Source organism: Armigeres subalbatus, chromosome 3, assembly GCF_024139115.2.
Source record: "Armigeres subalbatus isolate Guangzhou_Male chromosome 3, GZ_Asu_2, whole genome shotgun sequence".
Lineage (NCBI taxonomy): Eukaryota > Metazoa > Arthropoda > Insecta > Diptera > Culicidae > Armigeres > Armigeres subalbatus.
The window spans coordinates 353,474,786-353,495,577 of NC_085141.1; the positions used below are offsets into that span (position 1 = coordinate 353,474,786).

At 41.5% G+C, this 20,792-nt stretch overlaps 1 protein-coding gene across 7 annotated transcripts in view; it reads left to right on the forward strand.

Annotated features, from left to right (window-relative positions):
• LOC134226090 (uncharacterized) overlaps nt 1-20,792 on the forward strand; it is a 631,583-nt gene that overhangs the window by 566,598 nt on the left and 44,193 nt on the right. For all 7 annotated transcript variants that reach the window (XM_062706630.1, XM_062706636.1, XM_062706634.1 and 4 more), the window contains one exon: nt 841-2,976. In XM_062706630.1, the coding sequence (XP_062562614.1) occupies nt 2,243-2,976 (734 nt within the window). In that variant the 5' untranslated portion in view covers nt 841-2,242. The remainder of the gene's footprint in view (nt 1-840; nt 2,977-20,792) is intronic.

Here is a 20,792-nt window from a genome sequence, read left to right on the forward strand (position 1 = left end):
TAGAAACTTCGCGGTTAATAACTGTGGCAGTGCTGAATGAACACTAAGCAGGGAAACGGCAATGTCCCAGTGGGGGATGTAATGCCAATAAGAAGGAGAAGATTTGATATCATACGAAACAGATTTGCATTCCTCATGATGTGAAATTTGGTACCTTCTGACAACAGAAAAACAACACTGCAAAGACAATTTATCTCCACAATTCAAAACAGTCACCCCCATTCAGATCATTGCGTTTCCAATCGAGATCCAGCAGCTACGGCGCTTGTAGCGAAGCCGTTTGTTTGATTGCTGCGTGCTGACTGCCTCCAGCAGTGACCAACAGCACGGCAAAAGAAATCAAAACCAATTTCGAATCCAATTTTTCCATTTGAATCCACTGAGCGATGCTTTTCCATCAACTATTTTATTATACCTCTTCGACCCAGTCGTTGGGGAAGATGGTGCACAATGCAGTTCCAATTTTTTATTCAAGTTTTTTATTTCTGGTAATAACAAGTCGTTTATTTCTTATGAATTTCTTATTCAATATTCATCACAACCAATTTACCTACAATCATTCTAACACTAACTTATAAGTATTTTTTCTAAATACTATCCAAGTGTTATTTAGAAGCACGACTCATAAGTTTATGTTAGAGTGTTTGTTAAAAAATCGCTGTACTTCCATTAATCATACAATACAATTTTCTATTTTTGGAAAATATCATTTGAAAACACTTTTATTCTTCAAAATATTTCCGCTTTTGCAGTTTTGCCCATTATTCCCCACACCCCGTGTGTTTATTAATTTTCCACTTTTCTCAAACATCGATATCCTTTTCCTTTCTCTCTTTGCAGGACTCTTCGATCGTCGCTCTCTCAACAGGAATAGGCAAAAAGCCTTCGACTCGGTACCAGCATTATCCTTTCTCTCGCACAGTTTCGCCTGAAATCGACTTCGAGAGCGAGCGTGTGAGTCAGTGAGTGAGAGCAGCAGTCAGCGAGCAAGCAAGGACATTCCACACACGTAGGCTGCTCCGAATGGGTGAAAGAGCCGAGAGGCCCATCAGTTGCCATCGGGCAGAGTTCTGAACCGGTTGTCGTGCGCGTCGGGACACTGAGGATTGAAAAACGAGGTCACACCGTATCGTCGCGTACTGCCCCATCCACCCAGAAGCAAGAGGAAGGGAAGTGGACCCCGAACGGGTGAAGATAATACAATCAAAGTGATAGAGGCTCGTCGCGCCGCTAGTTCGAGGCTGGAAATTCGTTATTCGGTTTTTCGATAGAACGGTCTCGGTTCGACGATTTTCGGCGTAAATTCGGAGTGGTTCCCGTTACGGAGTGCATCGAATTGATCCGCGCTGTCGGGTTTGATCAAGAAGAATTAGTTGAGCAACAGCAACAGCAGCAGCAGAAGAAGTGGTAGAAGCAAATAATTAAATATTCCGCCTGTGCCGTGTGAGCGAGTGTTTGTGCCAGGCAGGAAAGAAAGAGAATCTACGGAGTGCTGTTGATGCTTCTCGGGAAGACGAGTGCGGTGCTTGTGTCTATGTTTCTTTCTATGCTAGCCCAGCAGGGTGGAGTGCGGGGGAGGGTGATTAAGTGGAATGAGTGAGCCTCCTCTGTCGGGTTCGTTCTCGGTGTTTCTAGTCTTCTGCTCCTAGGCAGGCATAAGCAGACGACGGCCTCCGTCCGTCCATCCGTGCTTTGTGTGTTCTCCGAAACCTGGAATTATTCTCCATACACTTCAGGTCGTCTTGTCTGAAAAAGCGCTGAATCCAGGATTTGTGCCGGTGTGAGTGCGTTTGTGTTTGGTGAATTCACTCGCCAGGAACGCAAAGAACCCCTCGCCCCTGGGTTGACCGGAGTTGTGAATGTATCTGCTGCCGATGCCAGTTTAGAAGAAACAGACATGTGATAAATGTGAACGAAGCGGTGTTCACCGAAAAGCGAAGAGTCCCAAGAAGAGCACTCAAGTACCAAGTGGCAAGAAGAATGTGAAAAAAATGACGAAAATCCTCGACGAAACTCGACCGAGATGTGCTTAGACAGTGTTTCGAGGCGTTTTTGTTCTAGTTTGGGATAATTTCCATCATTTCGGGGGTGAAAATCGATAATCCTCCACTCGAGAGGTGGGAAGCTCTGTGAATACGTAAAACAAAAAGCACTGAAAGTGTGAAACCAGTGCATTAGCATAATCGCTCCAAATCCCAGAAAACGGAGCGTACGTGCGTGCGAGAGTGTTGCACGTTCCACAATGTTGGCCGAAGGAACATTGCACAAGAAATACAAGATCTCTTTATCGTTGAATCGTGCCAACGAACCCAGCCATGACCGCAGCAGTAGCCCCAACAGGATAGGTCGGAATCTACTGGTCTCCCGACAACCAACGCAATCGGACGATGATTGCATCAGTAGCCTTGATAGTAGGATCAGTAGTGATATCGACAGCTGTCTACGGCTTCGGCCGAACCTGCTGGATTGCTCCTGCCAAGCGGACTCCATTAGCGATTACGGCCACAACGACATGCTGCCCAGCTGCCGCCGAATGCCCAGCATAAGTCACCCCAACTCTAGCACCAGTAGCAGTAGTAGCTCTACCCGCAAATCCGGCCGGCGGAGACAACGGCGACCGGACACCGTTAAAAAAGTCCGAGTGAGAAACCCCAACCGGACCTTCATCGCCGAACTGCGACGGTCAACCACCTCCCTAGCGTTAGTCCTAATTACCACCCTCCTAGTGCTGCTGCACCCCGTCCGGGTATCCTCGGTGCTGCTGGATCCGAACGGGGATGGCACGGGACCGGCCGGGGCGCCAGTGCAGGTCTTCGGCGGCGATGGCTTCGGCAGTCTGAACCTGGAGAAGAGCATCGCGGCCGTCTTTAGCCGAGTCGCGTACGGTTCCACCACCACGACCAAGCGTAGCATACCGGACAACGTGTACGTGCCCAGTCTGACGACCGTTTCGACGCCCCTGCTGACGACGTTTAGGTAAGTGCCCGCCGACCGACCGTACGACTTCCTGTCTAATCAAATTTGATGTATGCATTGTTTCGAGTGGGGTGCCGGGTTTGGGCTGGGGGGAGGGAAGCGGAACGCGTGCAACATTATTATGTCTGACTGGCGATTGCATCGCGACGCGATTACAATCGAGTGGAATGATTTATGAGCAGATTTACGATAAACTTCCGGGCAGCCAGCAGCGGTCGGGATTTCGGGAAGTGTGATTTTTAGGGACCATAAACTTTGTTGCACTAGGATCGTTCGTTCGGACGGTTTCCCCTCGGCGCTCCCGGCAATATGTAGAATTACGATGGCATCGTGATTTTTATATGAGAACGCTGCCATATGCCACGGTTGCATTGTTTTTGCGCTTTGAAGCAGCAGAGGTCATTACAGCAGGGGGTTCTCGTTTAGGGCGAGTTGAATTTTTCATTAAGTGCAATCAAATGGAATAACGACTGATACGATCGAACGATGAGGCCAACGCAGGTGCAATATGATTGATGCAATTCCCGTGGAACGGGCAATGGACCCTGTTGTGTGTTTTCGTTTTAGAAATTGAAATATTCATTTATCGTAAATATGCATCGTTAAAACAGTTTAGAATTGTGGGTTATGTTTTAGTACAGCAGGACATCGACTACATATTGTAATATTATTTTTAACTTTATAATTAAAATTTTCTTATTAATACCTCATTAAGAATCTGGTCAGATCCAACTAACTTTTTTTATCATTAAAATTATTAAAATACTAAACAGAAAATCTTCCGCAGAAATACTCAAATCTTCCGCATGTCGAATGCTATTCAAGAATATTTTCAATTTCATAGTTCGGACGAATTTCTTGTAGACATTTGGATGAATTTCTTGGCAATATTTGGATATTTTTAGTAAAAATTCAAATGAATGTCCCGTGGATATTCGGATGAATTTAATAACCAAAAAAAATGGAAATGTGGATGAATTTCTGTTGAATTTTGGATCAATTATCGTGTAGATCTGTGGAAAATCGAATAAACTTTTCCTCGTGAAACTTCATACAACTTTACATGGATGATTTTTTGTGGAAATTTTTAATTGACTTTTTGTAGAAAATTGAATGAATGTGGATATTTAGATAATTTTTGTATGTGCAAATTCGTATGAATTACTCGTAGAAATTCAGATATTTTTTAAAATTTTATTTGTTTGTTTGAAGCAGGAAAAAACTCTTGTGAGTGGAAACATTCCAAAATGCTTCGCCCAAAAGCATAAAATCTCCTCTTTCCAATTGTACATTAATATAAGAAGGGATACACTTCCAGTAAGATTTAGTATCTCTTTAAAGGAAGTGCATTTCATTTGAATGAAGTAGTTGATATTTGGCCATGATTTGCACGCAGCAGGTAGCTCGTTGAAAAGTCACATCCGATATTGCTGTGTTCCTGCCAAACTTCCTGTTAAGTCGACTTATCACCAGGATTCCGTCATGTCTCGAAATTCGAACTCTTGATACTCTCCTCAGGGACGAATTGTGATAGTGTTGAGTTTTGGTTGATAATTTTCCATACATGCGTTAGGAATTGCTAATCATAACGCGCTTTAACAGGAAGAATTGAGTCGGAATTAATTCATTACACGTAAGAACTAAACAATCCAAAAGTGAGTTCAATCCACCCAACTTCGCACTTCCGTACGGAAAGCCAAATTTGAGTAAATGAGGTCGAAGTAGGTTGCCGTTACTAAAATGTAAAAAAAAGTACCTAACGTAAGTTCTATTTATTCAACTGAAGATTTATTTCACTCAATTTTGAGTCAGGCAGCAGACTCAAGGTTGGCTTCCCGTATCGAACTGGCATCGATGCATTTCGTTTGTTTTTGACAACAGAAGAAGAGAAAAGAAGAAAATACTCAAAAGTAAGTTTAAAAATACTTAACGCTAGGTACTTTTTTTTCGTGTACATCTACTCTGCATGACATGTACAGTGAACTCTCTCTTACTCGATATTGAAGGGATCATCAAGTTAGGGAGGTATCGAGAGGAACACATGTATATTTTTTCCAATAATATGAAATACTTTTCATAGCATGTAGAAATATGGTTTAAGGCCATTTGGCTGAATGCCATTTGGCCGAAAGGGTCATTTTTTGAAGAAAGGGTCATTTGGCCGAATGCCGTTTGGTCGAATAGCTAAAATTGTTTCCTTATTAAGTGGAAACAGAGATAAGTGAGGTTTTTGAAGTGAACATTTAAAAGTGAGAACTGAGAAATGAGAAATCAGAAGTTCGAACTGAGATGTAAAATGAGTGGTGAGCAGTAAGATGCGATAGTTGCGAAAAGTAGGAAGTGAGTAGTGAGAAAAACAGAAGCAAGAGGTGAGAAGTGATAAATGATAATTGGGATGTGAGAAGCTAGATGCTGAGAAGCGAGAAGCTAGTGGTGAAATATAAGACAGAAAGAAGAAGGAAGTAGGATGGAAGAATAAATAAGAAGGAAGAAGTAAGAATGAAGAAGTAAAAAAAAATAAGGAAGAAGAAAAAAGAAGGAAGAAGGAAAAATGGACGAAGGAATAGCGAAAAAGGAATGGGGATAAAGGAATAAGGAAAATAGAATGAGGAAGTAAAAGGAAGAGGGAAGAAAGAAGAAGAAATAAGGAAAAGAAAAAAGGAAAAGATAAAAAAAAAGAAGAAGGAAGAGGGAATGAGGAAGAAGAAAGAGAGACATAGGGAAATGAAAGAATGAAGGAAAAAGGGAGCAAAAAGAGGAATGAAGGAAATTGGAAATAATAAGGATTAATTTCACAATTTTCACTTCTCACATCTCACCTCTCACCAGTCACAACCCATTTCTCACTCCTCGGTCCTCAGTTCTCACTTCTCATTTCTATCTTCTCACTTCTCAATTTTCACTTCTCATCTCTCACCCCTCACTCCTCATTATCACTTAACAGTTCTCACTTCTCTTTACACAAATCTCACATCTCACATATTTCTTCTTACTTTTTCCTTTCCACTTTTACTTTCCATTTCTCTCATTTCTCTTTTCACTTCTCTCTTCTCACTGTTTACTACTCACTTCTCACTTCTTAATTCTCGATACCTGATTCTCACTTCTTTTCAACGAGAAAAGAAGAAGAAAGCGGAAGTAAATAGAAGAAAGGAGAAGAAATAAGAGAAATCGTGAAGGAAAAGGAAAAAGAAAGAAAGGAACTTGGTCCTTCTGTTGTCACTTCACTTTTTCAATTGTATTAGATTGTGTCTGTTTTGTTGTTGATTCTGTGTCTGGATTTGAATAGAAAGCCTTAAAGTAGGCAATCAAATGCTAAGTAGTGATTTGCTCCAAACACAGACATCGAATCGTTGATGTCAAATGGCATTAATTGATTCGAGGGGTGCCCAAATAGGATAAAAATCTTACACAAAGGGTCAGCTATGAATACAGCGAACTAATTGCTTTAGACAAAATGCGCAATATGCAATGAAAAGATATTTGCGGGCTCAACGTAGGGCACGACAAAATAGTTTGTTAGACTTCTTATTTTTCACTTCATACTTCTCACTTCTTCTACTTACTTATCACTTTTCATTTTTCGATTTGAATTTTTTAATTCTCATTCCTCACTTTTCACTTCTCACTTCTCAATTCTCAATTTCCACTTCTTACAAGATACTGTATTCTATTATGAAATAGTGCATGGTATAGCCTTACTAATCACTTCCTCGGTAAGATGTTTGCTATTTTCTCGAAAACTCCGCAGATAGAGCTCAATTTGCTTTTGAACCTGTTTATGTGGGCTATCCGTTTTCCAGACGGGTCCATCGTGAGTCCGAGAACGAGTAATTCTGTCACCTTCGCATTTTGACATACACCCGATTCTGTTTTTACACGGATTTGTTTTACACGGCCATGTAAAAAAAATCCCATGCAATTTTTTGGCAAAGTTGCTCCATTTTGTATGATTCGTCGAGCAATCATAAAACTTTTTTACACGGATTTTCGAATTTTGAACTGAAAACTTTTTTTTACACGGAACGCATCCCCCGTGTAAAAAAAGAATCAGGTGTACTTTCATTTCAATACCATCACGTGGAGGTAGACGTTTCCAGGGTGAATGGAAGTTTATGTATTTTGTTTTATTGAGGTTAAGGTTCGAACTAAAAAAAACTCTTCAGTGGGGCTACGACGTGTTCTATCTGTCTCTGCAGATCTTCTATCGCGCTAGCTTCATAAAATACTGAAGCAAATACTGAATAAATTCGCGAAAAGCCGAAGTTTTTCTTTTAAGGTTTTGAGATCTCATTGTTGAAAATCAGAAATAGGATCGGCCCATGTTGTTACCTTGTGAAACCCCTTACCGAACCAGGAAGGCTTTCACTATCTCGCACTCGAACAAGCTGATACCGGTTTGTGGGGTAATTTTTTTTAATGCTTTATTATCGTGATTTTTTATGTTTACAATAAGTTCATCACCTAGTGGGGTAATTTTCAAGTATTGAATTGGTAACTCCTCTAAATCCTAAAACTTCCAATTACGCAATCAGCCACCTGTGATCTATTGCGTCAAACGCTTTCTTGAGGTCGATAAATAGGGCAGCAGCTATTCTTCTGTGGTCTAGAGTGTCGTAAATATCATCTACCTCACCAGGTCACTACATGCTTTCAATGTGCTAGATTCGTTCCAAAATCCATATTGATGTACGAATATCGCAATTGTAAAGTTGCAGAAACTCAGTTATCCTAGCAGCGAGGAGCTGTTCTATAATTCGCTTCTACTGCCTGATTTAAATATGGGAACTACACGAGCAAGTTTAAGGCAGTTGGGTACACACCAGTGCAAATCATCTCGTTGGAAATATCCATAATTAGTATTACAAAGAACTGATGATGGAGTTGAACAAAATTGGCTAGTAGAGTGAATTTTGTTGAGATTCGATTTCCAAATGTATGGATGTTTAGGTCGCTGTTGATGCAAGTGGCCAAAGAAGGGCAAACAATGCAAAGCTACTCATTAAATATATTACAAATGCTGTCGGGTTCAGTAGCTACTAGCCCGTAGACCTCTACTGCTGATATCTTATGCTTCTCCAGGTCAGGTTCCGGCTAATGAAGCTCCAAGCTGTTTTGAATCTAATCTGTCTATTTGTCCTTAATAATAAACCTTTTTACATTGTGTCTTTTTTGACGTAAACTACGTCTAAGGGGAAGACTCTGATACAGGGTGACAAATGAAAACTTCCAAATCCGAGACCGTCACGAAATCATGTAAGATTTTGAACGTTAATAACGCATTCATCTTTCGATGGATTTTTGAGATTTATATATCAATCGACTCGGAAACTTTCCACCAAGTTTCCAGTTATATTGAAACATTTTATAATCAACGTTAAAGTAGGGTATTGGACCATTTTGGCAGCACCTCTTTTTCCCGTTCGCAACGTGAGTCTCATTCGGCCGTCGTTCAGTGTAGTTGGTTTTTGGGCTCTTCTTTTTGTGCGGTGCTTCGCACCAGTTTGCCACAAAAAGTAGGGCCAGAGCAGTGACCGCAGTCGGCGATATACATACAAGCGCATATTTGTGCAAAGATAGGATGATCGATTGTTAGCAATGGCAATGCAATGTCATAATGCGATAATCGCAATGCAAATGAACAAACATGTTCGATTCAAAGATAACTTAGGAAAATGGTAAGCCATTTTATGATAAACTGCAAATTGTGAATTATATGTTTATTATTAAATATGCGCCAAAATCAAAAGATTTCAATTTTAAAGGTTCCCCCAAACACACGCGACGCGACAGTCGCGACGCGATTCTATAGCTTGGCGACAGCGATTCTGTCGCCGTTGCTATGGAAGCGTAAATAGAGCATTGCCTGCAGCGACCCAACGATAGAATCGCGACGACTAGTTGTCGCCGTCGCTGCGATGAAATCGCTTAGGTCTGGGGGAGCCTTAATTCAGGAAGTTTGAATGCACTTCAGATACTCTGTGGGTACAATCATGCGGGGATTATTGTATACGGCTATAGCATCGGAACGCATACTTTATTGAAACGGGCTATAGGTTACAATAGAACTATTACTTTCTTGCTCCCGGATCTAAGATTCTTGCAATCATATTAATAATATGGTTGCACGAATATGTTATCCATAATGCCACTGCCAGATAGTGGGAGTTAGATTGTAATAAAATAGCACAAAAACCCTATTCCCGTCCGCAGCGTTTACTACTCTGGTGCATCTCAACCGAATGGCTTGGTTTTTGGTACCGTTCTGACTCAAATCCCGAATATGACTCATATTCCGAACACTGACGTTTTAGCGCCCTAAAACTAAAACTGTCATTGGTTTTCCGCACTGAGGATCAAGATAACAAACAAATTCAAACTCCTGTGGAGAAAATTACACGAATAAAGTTAAAATGGGCTTTTAAAAGCTAAAGTTCGGAATATGAGTCATGTTCGGAATTTGAGTCAAAACGGTACATGGCTAGTATTTGTTGATTTCTAGTTGGCGCAACCGGGATTTATCGACTCGCGCTTCTTTGTCGGATTCAACAATACGACTATCCCTTCTCTGCCAACTATTCCTGGTCACTCCAAATAACAGAAGGCTGAGATTCTGCCAAAGGTCCAAGGCTCGTATTCTTCCACCAGTGATGACTCGATGCTCTGACTACCATTGGACAGAGGTACCTGTTTGTCCGTAGCCAGAGCAGAGATTCTTGTGTCTGTCGTAAAATCGCTAAATCGTGGTACACGCACTCACCAGTATACACCCCCAGCAACAAACATATTGCACATCGATCACAGTAACTTATATATGCCCGAATTCTCTCACAATATGGTTACTTCAAAAAGATTGGCTCAACGTGTGCTGCTTGGGATATAATAACCATGTAACGCTAGTGAGTTATTTTTATTTCAGAATAGTATTATTTAATAAACATACTCCACTATATCCACCTATATATTACTACAAATAAACTAGAATAGTGGGCGAAAATTTGGAATGAAACTGAATCCCTACTAATTTTACTCTAAATCGAATGCAACAGTTGGAATTGCGAAAAGCATTATTACCACTTGGGGTTTTAAAGTTAAAATTTTAAGTTATCGTACCGTCGTCGGGGATACAACGGGTCAAATGGGGGTGAGAATGGGTCACTGTTTCAACTACATATAATGCTTGTAGAATAGATTTAATGTATCTGAGAACAATAAAACTGAATTATAAGTGACCTTTTTGAACGATTTTGTTATCCGATCTCCAGACTGTCGGTGAGGGCTCGGACGTCACCCCTGACTACGGTATCCAACATTTTTTTATATTTTAAGTTATGGTAATTTTGTTTCAAACCAGTGACATAAGTAATTGAATGAATTATCTTAAAATATGACTACATTCAATGCACCAGACTGTTCTACGTAGTTTACGTTGGGCGGTCGTGTCTTGTACATAACCCTTCAGATTTTTTTGTTGCTGAAACAACTTGGAAGCTCGTAATAATAGTTCCTTTGGCCAATGGGATGTCGGGAGAACGTCGATGTCTACGTAGTGCATTTATTTTCAAACGAATCAGTTTTGGCCTTTTAGTTTTGCCTGTAACAGTGTAACGTTACTGACTTCGCGCATTCAGACAGAATAGATTTGTACAAGCTTAAATATCACGTGTTCAAGCTGGTCTACCGCACTAAAGTTCGTGGGAAATTGTGTTATGTGCCAAACAAACATTTCATTGACTCATGTGCTATGAAGAGTGGGTTTGATTTCCGCCCCGATAAGGACGAAATTTTCGTGATCGAAAAATTCTTCACTGGCCAACTGGGTGATATGTGTCCTGTCCGTTGTCTCCTGCTAGGTATTAAGTGTTCAGTCTGTACGACCTCTGGGCGAAGACGGTGTTCCTGTCTTTACTTCATTTGTCGATGCAACTCCACACCGCGTGGTGTCAACTCATCCATCAACATGAGTTTTCCTGTAGGTCCAGACGGAATGAGATCGATTGTTGACAAGGTCCTTAAAGCGTTCATTCGAAGAAAAAAAAATTGAGATTGACTCTGCGTTGCGTTGCTCAGCCTCGTCGGATGAGAAAAGGTGCCTAATATCCACGATGGAGCCATCATCCTTGGCATTCCAAAGAAAATTGGGTTTTTCGACAGCGCTATTTTGTTCAAGCGAACCATTTCAGTTCCAGCTCGCTAACAGTACCACTTAAAGCCTGTCCACGTTAAATTTCGGACAGATAGACAATGTTCAATTGATTTTGTAGTCAATCCATCAATTTGAACAAGAGCTAAGACATGCTGAAAGCAGCAGTAAAGCGAAGAGATTTAGCTGTCATGTAAATAAATCGTCTCAGTAGTGAAAATGTTCAAAAATCGCGTTTGGAGATGGGTGTCCGAAATTTAACGTGGACAGGCTTTATATCCTGATATTTCAACTGCATCTCGTAGGCTCCCGATTTAAGGACCTTCAGTGATTGAAATTCTTCTTAAATGGTGTCTATTTTATTCGATAAAAAGTGAATCGATTAATTATCTTCGTTAATTTTACGCCAACTTCGATAACGATAACGGTTGTATGATAATGCTTCGTTGACGATAAAGTGAGCGTTGAATTAACGTTATTCGTTTTATTTTTAATTAACGTTATCGTTATCGTTTATTTATCGATAATTATCGAGTATATTGTGACATGTACTACCGTTATATGAATATTTTATGACTCACAGTGTAGACTAAACTCCTTAGCCTGTCCGAATCATATTGAATAGGTGGCAAGGTTAGTCCACCAATCTGTTGAGAGCAGGGTTCGTAATGCTCACTCAATCTCAGGAGCACATGATTTTCCATCACGAAAGTTTTCGGGGAGAAATCGCTTTTCGGGAAAGAAAAACAGCCTGGTGAGTGAAAACAATTTTTCGCTCACTTCGATTGCCGCCAAACGTTGGTTTGCTCTTTTTCTTTCATATTCGAGTCTTTTCGTGGCATCATCAATGCAAATGGTAGTAGCTTATGTGGAACAAATAACTTAACGCTTTCATACAGATAGCGTGGTGGTGTGGCTAAAGTAAGCGCATCCCCACAGCTATTGTTGTTACTATTCTGGGTTCGAACTTGGCGCGGCCATACAATTTTGTAATTGTTCTGCGATAATTCTCGCGAAAAGTGAGTGAGAGGTAAAAGTAATGAAACGAAAAAGGATTTTCATCTAACAGGCAAGATTTTCGTTTATCTTCCAATGCCAATTCTAGAGAAAAGATTGATGGGTGAAAGATGATCCTCAACATAAACAACGAAACAAGAATTTCCCTTGGCCCGAAAAACGCTTGCTTTGGTCTCATTGAAATGAAAAGTCGAAACCCTGGTTGAGAGTATGTTTACTCGGTACAGGTGCTCTATGCCTGGAATGCAGCACTACAGATCGCTGCCTCAAATGAATTTCTAGTACTTGGATCCCAATATATTGCCGAGAGGTTCCGATTCCAGGTGAATATTTTTTCTTATACTATAAGGATTAGCAAAGGAATGTTATCATGCGCTCTCAGTAAAACGTACTTATATTTCCGCGATCTTCTAATCGGAACATCTATGCTGTATTCTGAAACAAAATCACTAAACTGTGAGGGTGAGGTATATTAGAAAATGGACAATCCACTTCCAGTGTGCATTGATGACAGAAATGCAAATCAGAGATGCCAGATTTGAAGACATGTCTTCAATTTGAAGACATTTGAATCTTTGTGAAGACATACATTTCGTGAAGACATTTTGAAGACTTTTCAAAATATTTGAAGACTTATCTACTTATACTAATGACAAACTGGTACAAGAATCTTGAAATGAGTACCGTACCGATTATTGTCTTTATCAGAGATAGTCTTGGAATAATTTTCTTGTCCTCTTGTACATGGTACAAGTACCACAGGTGTGTCCTTAGTATTATTTGAAGACACTTGAAGACAATCAATAAGCCAGCGAATAGAAAATACAATTTTATTACTTACTTACGACTTCTATATATAGATTATAAAAATATAACAAAAGTTATGATAGTCTTTGTCTCGGGCTTAGAATCTCAAACACCAGCCGATTGTAAACTGCAACGCATTTGAGACTTCATACGCACTTAACTTTAAGTTGTGCACCGGTAAACAAACATTCCCAATGGCAGCATTCGTTTGAATTTTCCTTGGCGGATGCGGCGTTTTTGACGTGTCTGTAAAAGGATATTTTCAACATTACATCGGAATGGAATGACCGATCAAATTTATGGTAGACTGAATTCTTTTATGACTTGATTTGATCTATTCAACCGTTGAACCGATGAAAACAAATCCTATCCATGCCATTGAAATAAAAGGATGAGTAAACGTCTGCAAGTTCTATTTTTTCTTAAGTTTCACAAGTTACTCTGAACTCCCACAATAAATCCCTTTTAATTTCCACAAAAAACTTGTCTCAATTAATTTCTATATAACATTTTTACGAATGTCGACAGAAAATTTTTCTGGTGTCAAATGGATATTTCTAAAAATTTCCATGGTAAATTTCTACAGGAAAATCTTCTTAGAAGAAATTCAGAAAAAAAACACAAAAAACCGATGGAATTTTATTTAAAAACTAAGTAGAAAATTCAGAGAAAATTTGTTACACACTTTCGTTAAATTCGTCCTTGAATTCCTTTGGTAATTTTTCTAGACAAAAAATTAGACATTCTTCCAGTATTTTCTCTGAGAACTCCTCTATGAATTTCTCCAAAAAATCCTTAAGGTATTCGTTCTAAAATTCGTCCTAAAGTTCCGCAAGGAATTTGTCCGAACGTTTTAGGGATGCCTCCGAATAATCCTCCAGGAATTCCTTTGGAATTTCCTCTAGGAGCTCCTCCGTAAAATCGTCCAGAGATTCCTCCGAAAGTACATCCAAGAATTCCTTCGGAAGATCCTCTAGAACTCCTCCGGTAGTTCCTTCACAAACTCCTCCATCAGTTTCTCCCTCCCTTTCAAGTTCCTCCAAGAGTCCTGAAATGCCTCCTAAAAATCCTCCAGCAATTTCTTCTGAAGTTCCTTCAGAAATTTCGCCGGAAGTTCCTTCAATAAATCCTTTGGATGTTCCAAAAGGAATTCCTTGGAAAATTTCTTCAGGAGTCTTCCAGAAGTAATTAGAAGCTCCATCCAGAAGAAATTCGTATAAGTAATAAGAAGCTCAGGAGTTTATACGGAAGTTGCTCGAGAAATTTATCCGGAAGTTCCTTCAGAAAGTTCTTTGTGTTTTTCTTCAAGTACTTCACGGTAAATTTCGAATCTCTCTTTCTTTCTAAAAGTAAATTTGGAAGAATTCCACGTGAAAATTCAGTTAAAAATTCCGGTGGAATTTTAATCACAGACTCTGTAGAAAATGCAGGGGAAACTCGTTATACACTATCTTGTGAAAATTGTACAGAATATTCTCTTGAATTCTTACAATTTGAATGAAAAAAAAACATTGTTCCATTTTAGTAAAACAAGGAGATGGTTGAATTTACAAACCCATTGGATTTTTAAATTTCTTGCTGATTATCGTAATTTTGTAATATTGAAGACATTTGAAGACATTTTTAAACGGCTGTGAAGACATTTGAAAATATCATCTGGCATCCCTGATGCAAATACATCCGTTCGGCTGCCAACATTGACTAGTCGGGCAACGAACGGAGTTGCACGCTCGATAAGATAGCACTCAAGCCAACGGATAGCTCGTTCGGCGAAATTAGGCGGCACATAAACAACCAACAGATCACCTCACTTCTTACCGTTTCGTAGAGTAGCAGGCATTAAGCATTAATTCTATAGTATGCCGCTTCAACAAAAAAATTAACTCTGATCAACCAGCTGCAAACAATTTGTTCTATTCTCGGTTTCCAAGTCGGTTTCTGTCAAAATTTAACTTTATTCGCGTAATCTAGTAATCCCATTATCGCAAAATTATCGAGTTAACTTACATTAAATTAACGGACTCCGATGACAATTCAGTCGATTCATCGTTATCTTAGCAACCGATAACGTTGCTCACAATCAACTTTATCGGCGCCAGAATACACAAAGGATGATGTGTAGAGGCTTATTCGGCAAACTGATTCGTTATACAAATGCACTATCGTCGATAAGCTGGTCTTGATTCATATGTGACACTTTGGATGGTTTTTATTATTTTGGTTATTTATAAAATACGTAACTCAAGACAAATAAATCTTATTATGTTACATGATAAATATTATGGTGGTACAGCGGTTCTCAACCTTTTTATTGAGAGGTACCCCTTGGAACTTTTGCATTAATTGAGGTACCCCCTCTCGAAATTAGGCTTCCAATCCTTTTGAAAGAATAATACCGAGCCCTTTGAAGGGAGCTCCTTTAAGCTTTTGAATCCCTTTGAAGTAGACTTCCGCGCCTCTTCATTCGAGGCTTCTGAGCCTCTTGTAAAGAGGCTTCTGAGCCTCTTGTAAAGAGGTTTCCGAGCCTCTTGAATGAGGGTTTCCTCTAAAACGACGCTTTCAAGCCTCTTGAATGAGGGTTTCCGAGCCTCTTGAAAGAAGGCTTCCGAGCCTCTCGAAAGGAGCCTCCCGAGCCTCTTGAAAGGAGGACGTTTCTGAGCCTCTTGAAAGGACGCTTCAGAGCCTCTTAGAAGGAGGCTTTTGAGCCTCTTGAAAGGATGCTTTAAAGTCTCTTGAAATGTGGCTTCCTACCCTCTTGAAAGGAGCCCCGAGCCCCTTGGAAGGAGGCTTTTGAGCCTATTGAAAGGAGGCTTCTGAGCCTGGAAAGAGGTTTTTGAGCCTCTTGAAAGGATCTTGAAAGGAGACTTACAAACCTCTTGAGAAGAGGGCTTCCAGGCCTCTTAAAGAAGGCTTCCAGGCCTTTTGAAAGAAGGCTTTCCAGCCTGTTTGAAAGAAGGCTTCTGAGCCTTTTGAAAGAAGGCTTCCGAGCCTTTTGAAAGAAGGCTTCGAGCCTTTAAAAGAAGGCTTCGAGCCTTTTGGAAGAAGGCTTCCAGGCCTTTTGGAAGAAGGCTTCCGAGCCTTTTGGAAGAAGGCTTGAGCCTTTGGAAGAAGGCTTCCGAGCCTTTGGAAGAAGGCTTCCGAGCCTTTGGAAGAAGGCTTCCGAGCCTTTGGAAGAAGGCTTCCAGGCCTTTGGAAGAAGGCTGAGCCTTTGGAAGAGGCTTCCAGGCCTTTGGAAGAAGGCTTCCAGGCACTTTGGAAGAAGGCTTCCGAGGCCTTTGGAAGAAGGCTTCCAGGCCTTTGGGAGAAGGCTTCCCAGCCCTTTGGGAGAAGGCTTCCGAGCCTTTTGGGAGAAGGCGTCCCGGGCCTTTTGAAGAAGGCTTCCGGGCCTTTTGGGAGGAGGCTTCCCGGCCTCTTGGAAGAAGGCTTCCGAGCCTTTTGGAAGAAGGCTTCCGAGCCTTTTGGAAGAAGGCTTCCGAGCCTTTTGGAAGAAGGCTTCCGAGCCTTTTGGAAGAAGGCTTCCGAGCCTTTTGGAAGAAGGCTTCCGAGCCTTTTGGAAGAAGGCTTCCGAGCCTTTTGGAAGAAGGCTTTCGAGCCTTTTGGAAGAAGGCTTTCAAGCCTTTTGGAAGAAGGCTTCCCAGCCTCTTAAAAGAATGTTGAAAGGAGTCTTCCGAGCCTCTTGATAAGAGCCTCTTGGAAGGAGGCTTTTGAGCCAGGAAGGAGGTTTTTGAGCCTCTTGAAAGGATCTTGAAAGGAGACTTCCAACCCTCTTGAAAAGAGGCTTCCGAGTCTCTTGAAAGAAGGCTTCCAAGCCTCTCGAAAGGAGCCTCCCGAGCCTCTTGAAAGAAGGAGGCTTCTGAGCCTCTTGAAAGGACGCTACAGAGCCTCTTGAAAGGATGCTTTTAAGTCTCTTGAAATGTGGCTTCCTACCCTCTTGAAAAGGGGCCTTCCGAGCCTCTTGATAGGAGGCTTTTGAGCCTATTGAAAGGAGGCTTCTGAGCCTGGAAGGAGGTTTTTGAGCCTCTTGAAAGGATCTTGAAAGGAGGCTTCCAAACCTCTTGATAGAAGGCTTCCGAGCCTTTTAAAAGAAGGGTTCCGAGCCTTTTGGAAGAAGGCTTCCGAGCCTTTTGGAAGAAGGCTTCCCAGCCTCTTAAAAGGATGTTGAAAGGAGTATTCCGAGCCTCTTGATAGGAGCCTCTTGGAAGGAGGCTTTTGAGCCTCTTGAAAGCAGACTTCTGAGACTCTTAAAAGTAGGTTTCTGAGCCTCTTGAAAAGAGCCTCTTGAAAGGATATTGAAAGGAGGCCCGAGCCTCTTCAAAGGAGGATTTTGAGCCTCTAGAAAAGGAGGATTTTAAGCCTCTTGAAAGGACACTTTAGAGCCTCTTAGAGGGAGGCTTTTGAGCCTCTTGAAAGGAAGCTTTTGAGTCTTTTGAAAGGGATTTTTGAGCCGCTTGAAAAGAGGCTTCCGAGCCTCTTGAAAGAAGGCTTCCGAGCCTCTTGAAATGAGTCTTCCGAGCCTCTTGAAAGGACGCTTCCGAGCCTCTTAGAAGGAGGCTTTTGAGCCTCTTGAAATGATGCTTTTGAGCCTCTTGAAAGGAGCCTTCCGAGCCTCTTGGAAGAAGGCTTCTGAGCCTGGAAGGAGGTTTTTCAGCCTCTTGAAAGAAGACTTCTGAGCCTCTTGAAAAGAAGTCTTTTGAGCTTCTTGAAAGGAAGGCTTCCGAGCCTCTTGAAAGGAGGCTTTTGGGCCTCTTAAAAGGGATTTTTGAGCCTCTTGAAAGGAGGCTTTCGATCCTCTTGAAAATAGGCTTCCGAACTACTTGGAAAGAGGCTTTTCAGCCACTTGAAAGGAGGCTTCTGAGCCTCTTGAAAAAGGCTTCCGAGCCTCTTGAAAGGAGGCTACCACATCTCTTGAAAGGAGGTTTCCATGCCTCTTAAAAGGAGGCTTCCGAGCCTCTTGAAAGAAGGCTTACGAGCCTCTTGAAAGGAGGCAACCTAATCACTTGAAAGGAGGCTTCCGAGCCACTTGTAAGAAGGCCTTCAAGCTGCTTGGAAGAAGGCTTCCGAGATGCGTAGAAGGATGCTTCTAATCCTCTTGCAACGAAGCAACCGAGCATTAGTGAAAAAAAATTCATTTTGTTCATTCGACGTTTTGCTCGTTCGATCTTTTGTGCCGAAGCCCTATATACATTGTGCTGGTTGTGGAAGGCAGAATTATATTGGGATTTATTGATCGCATTGCATATTATGTACAATATAATTTTTTGAAATAAAAATACACAATTATCAAAACTATATTAATGGGTTTTGATCGGAATTGTTATACGTCCGCCATTACGCATTTTTGTCTGAGGTACCCCCTAGGGCCAGCGAAGGTACTCCCAGGGGTACATGTATCTCTGGTTGAGAACCGCTGATTTAGACGAATTTCTGGGATGATTTTTCTTGGGAAATTCAAATGATTTTTTCGTGAAATGTCGGATGAATTTTTCGTGGAAATTTAGATGCATTTCCCAAGGCAATGCAGATGCATTTCTCATGGATGTCCGATATACATCAAAAATAATTTCCAATTCTTTCAATCTTTGAAATCTTTATGATTCTCAACGAAGATTTCTCCACACACTCTGTACATTTATGCATATATGCTTTTATCGGCACATTTCTTATTCTAAATGTTTACACTGCAAGATGCTTAACGCTGTCTGATTTTCATCATGCCTCACGTTTACTTCATGTAGGATGAAAGTGTAATGTTTTTCAATTTTTTTTTTCAATCTCAACTCAACTTAGGGAGAGGGAATTCTGAACATAATACAACCAGAACACATCGAGATAGGGAGGTTATCGAGATGTAGAAAGCCCACATGTGTGTAGATCGGAAGGACCGAGAAAGCCATCGACATAGGAAGAGATATCGAGATATAGGAGTCGAGATGTAGAGTCGACTGTATATGCAAAATTCCTAAGGACTTGTATTAGACACAAACATGCATTCATGGTTTTATATTGAAAATGGTAAATTTGCGCTGGCAATTATTTTGAAATTCGATAAAACTCTGCTTCGTTTACGCTTCCGAGAATTTGGTCATATTCTCTTTAAATATCTGACGATGTTTCCTCAAAAAAGGTCTGCCAATCCCATTTGGAAAATATCTCACTCCATTATGCAAAACTGAAACGTTCGTAGTTTGTATTTTCATCCCGAAATATCGTCATGAAAATCTCATAAAATATTATCAAATTATTCGTTGCCACGCTTCATATTCCGACGGAAATTGAATGACACAACCACCAGTATTTGCCTCCGGGATCTAATTTGGGCCCCTGCATGCATCACTGGATCAATACACGCCCATCACATCTATTCGATTCGTAACCAAGCCAGAAACAAACGACATTTCTAATTCGGGCTCGCTCCAGATCTATTTTCGAAACATCCGCCCGCACATGAAATCGTTGCTCTCCTCCCGGCAGATACCTATATGTTGCTAAAGCTCCCTGGCAGCCGGATAATCCGATTTCCATCAAACTGAATTGCTGCTGCTGCTGCTGTGACACGAGATAAAGTCCACCCAGCTGTCTCCACACGGTCTAAAAATAGTTGCCGCAATTTTGCCTCCATTTCGGTCTTATCATATCACAACCGAATGGGAGCTTCCTGATTAGGCTTGATCCCCAGAGGACCAACTCTCGGCTGAGGTTGTTCTCCACGCCAGCCAGTCGAAAGTTAAAAACTAACAACTTATTCATCGAGGCCCCCGCCGGCTCCGGCAAAGTTAAACATATCAACTCGCTCGCTTTATCACACCAAAACTGACAAACTGACGGACGGCTGACTGGCTGAAGTGAAGTTTTGAAAACACTAACTTTTCAAACTAAACATCTGCTGCCGGGCCGCCATCCATCGCCCAGCCAAGTCAGCCAATGTGTATCGACTTCATCTATGTAAATATCTGCGCTTCGTCGTTCCCCTGAGGGCCGCCCACCCACACTCGAACGGGAAAATCCCGCTTTCCTGGAAGGATCAAATCGATGGGGTGAGAAAGAAGGAGAGAAAGCACCAACACCATCATCATCAAACTTCTGGTACCGAATGACGACTGCTTGGTCCCAGCCGGTAGCGCAACCCCTTGAAGTCAGTCGGATGGTGTAATTCTTGCTGAGACGTAAATTCTCCAAAATTGTTTAATTCGACCCTACCCCCCACACCTGATCGTCTTTTTTCCTTCATTTTGGAGTTCGGTAAAATTTGAGTCTGCCAAAGGAATCGGCATCGGGTGGAAGTTTATTTACATTTGCCAAATGTAAACGTATCGAAAAGGCACGTGGACTGCTTGTGGCGGCGGCTGCTGAAGGAGTAGTCCCACCAGTTCCCGGTTTGCATGCTAATAAATTGTCTCCGCTACGCCTTAGGCCGGGGTGCTGCGGAAAATGCCGAGGCCTTTTGATGTGCGCTAATTAGGTTTCGAACAAAGGAATCCAACGTTATGTATCTGCAGATCGTCGTTGCTTCCTAATAAATTATTAACCATGCAATTCACTTAGCCCGAGTTTAGTCAAGGAAAAAGTTAAATTGTTTGCTAAACCCGACATATCACGCCGCTGTGAATCCCCGCTGGAGCGCGAAAAGTTTAATCGCTTTCCCGGCACACGGAAGGCACAAGGCCGTCACGGACGAAACAGCCCTTTTGGGCCCGATCCAAGAACCGCTTACCTAATAGAGACGAGTTAATCATAGTGGGTATTTTGTCAGTACCTACTTCAAACGGACTGAGCTGCAATTAGATTGCTGCCGGTACCGAAATTGTAGCTTCACGGGGCAGTTAGTGGTGGCGCAATATCGGCACCACAC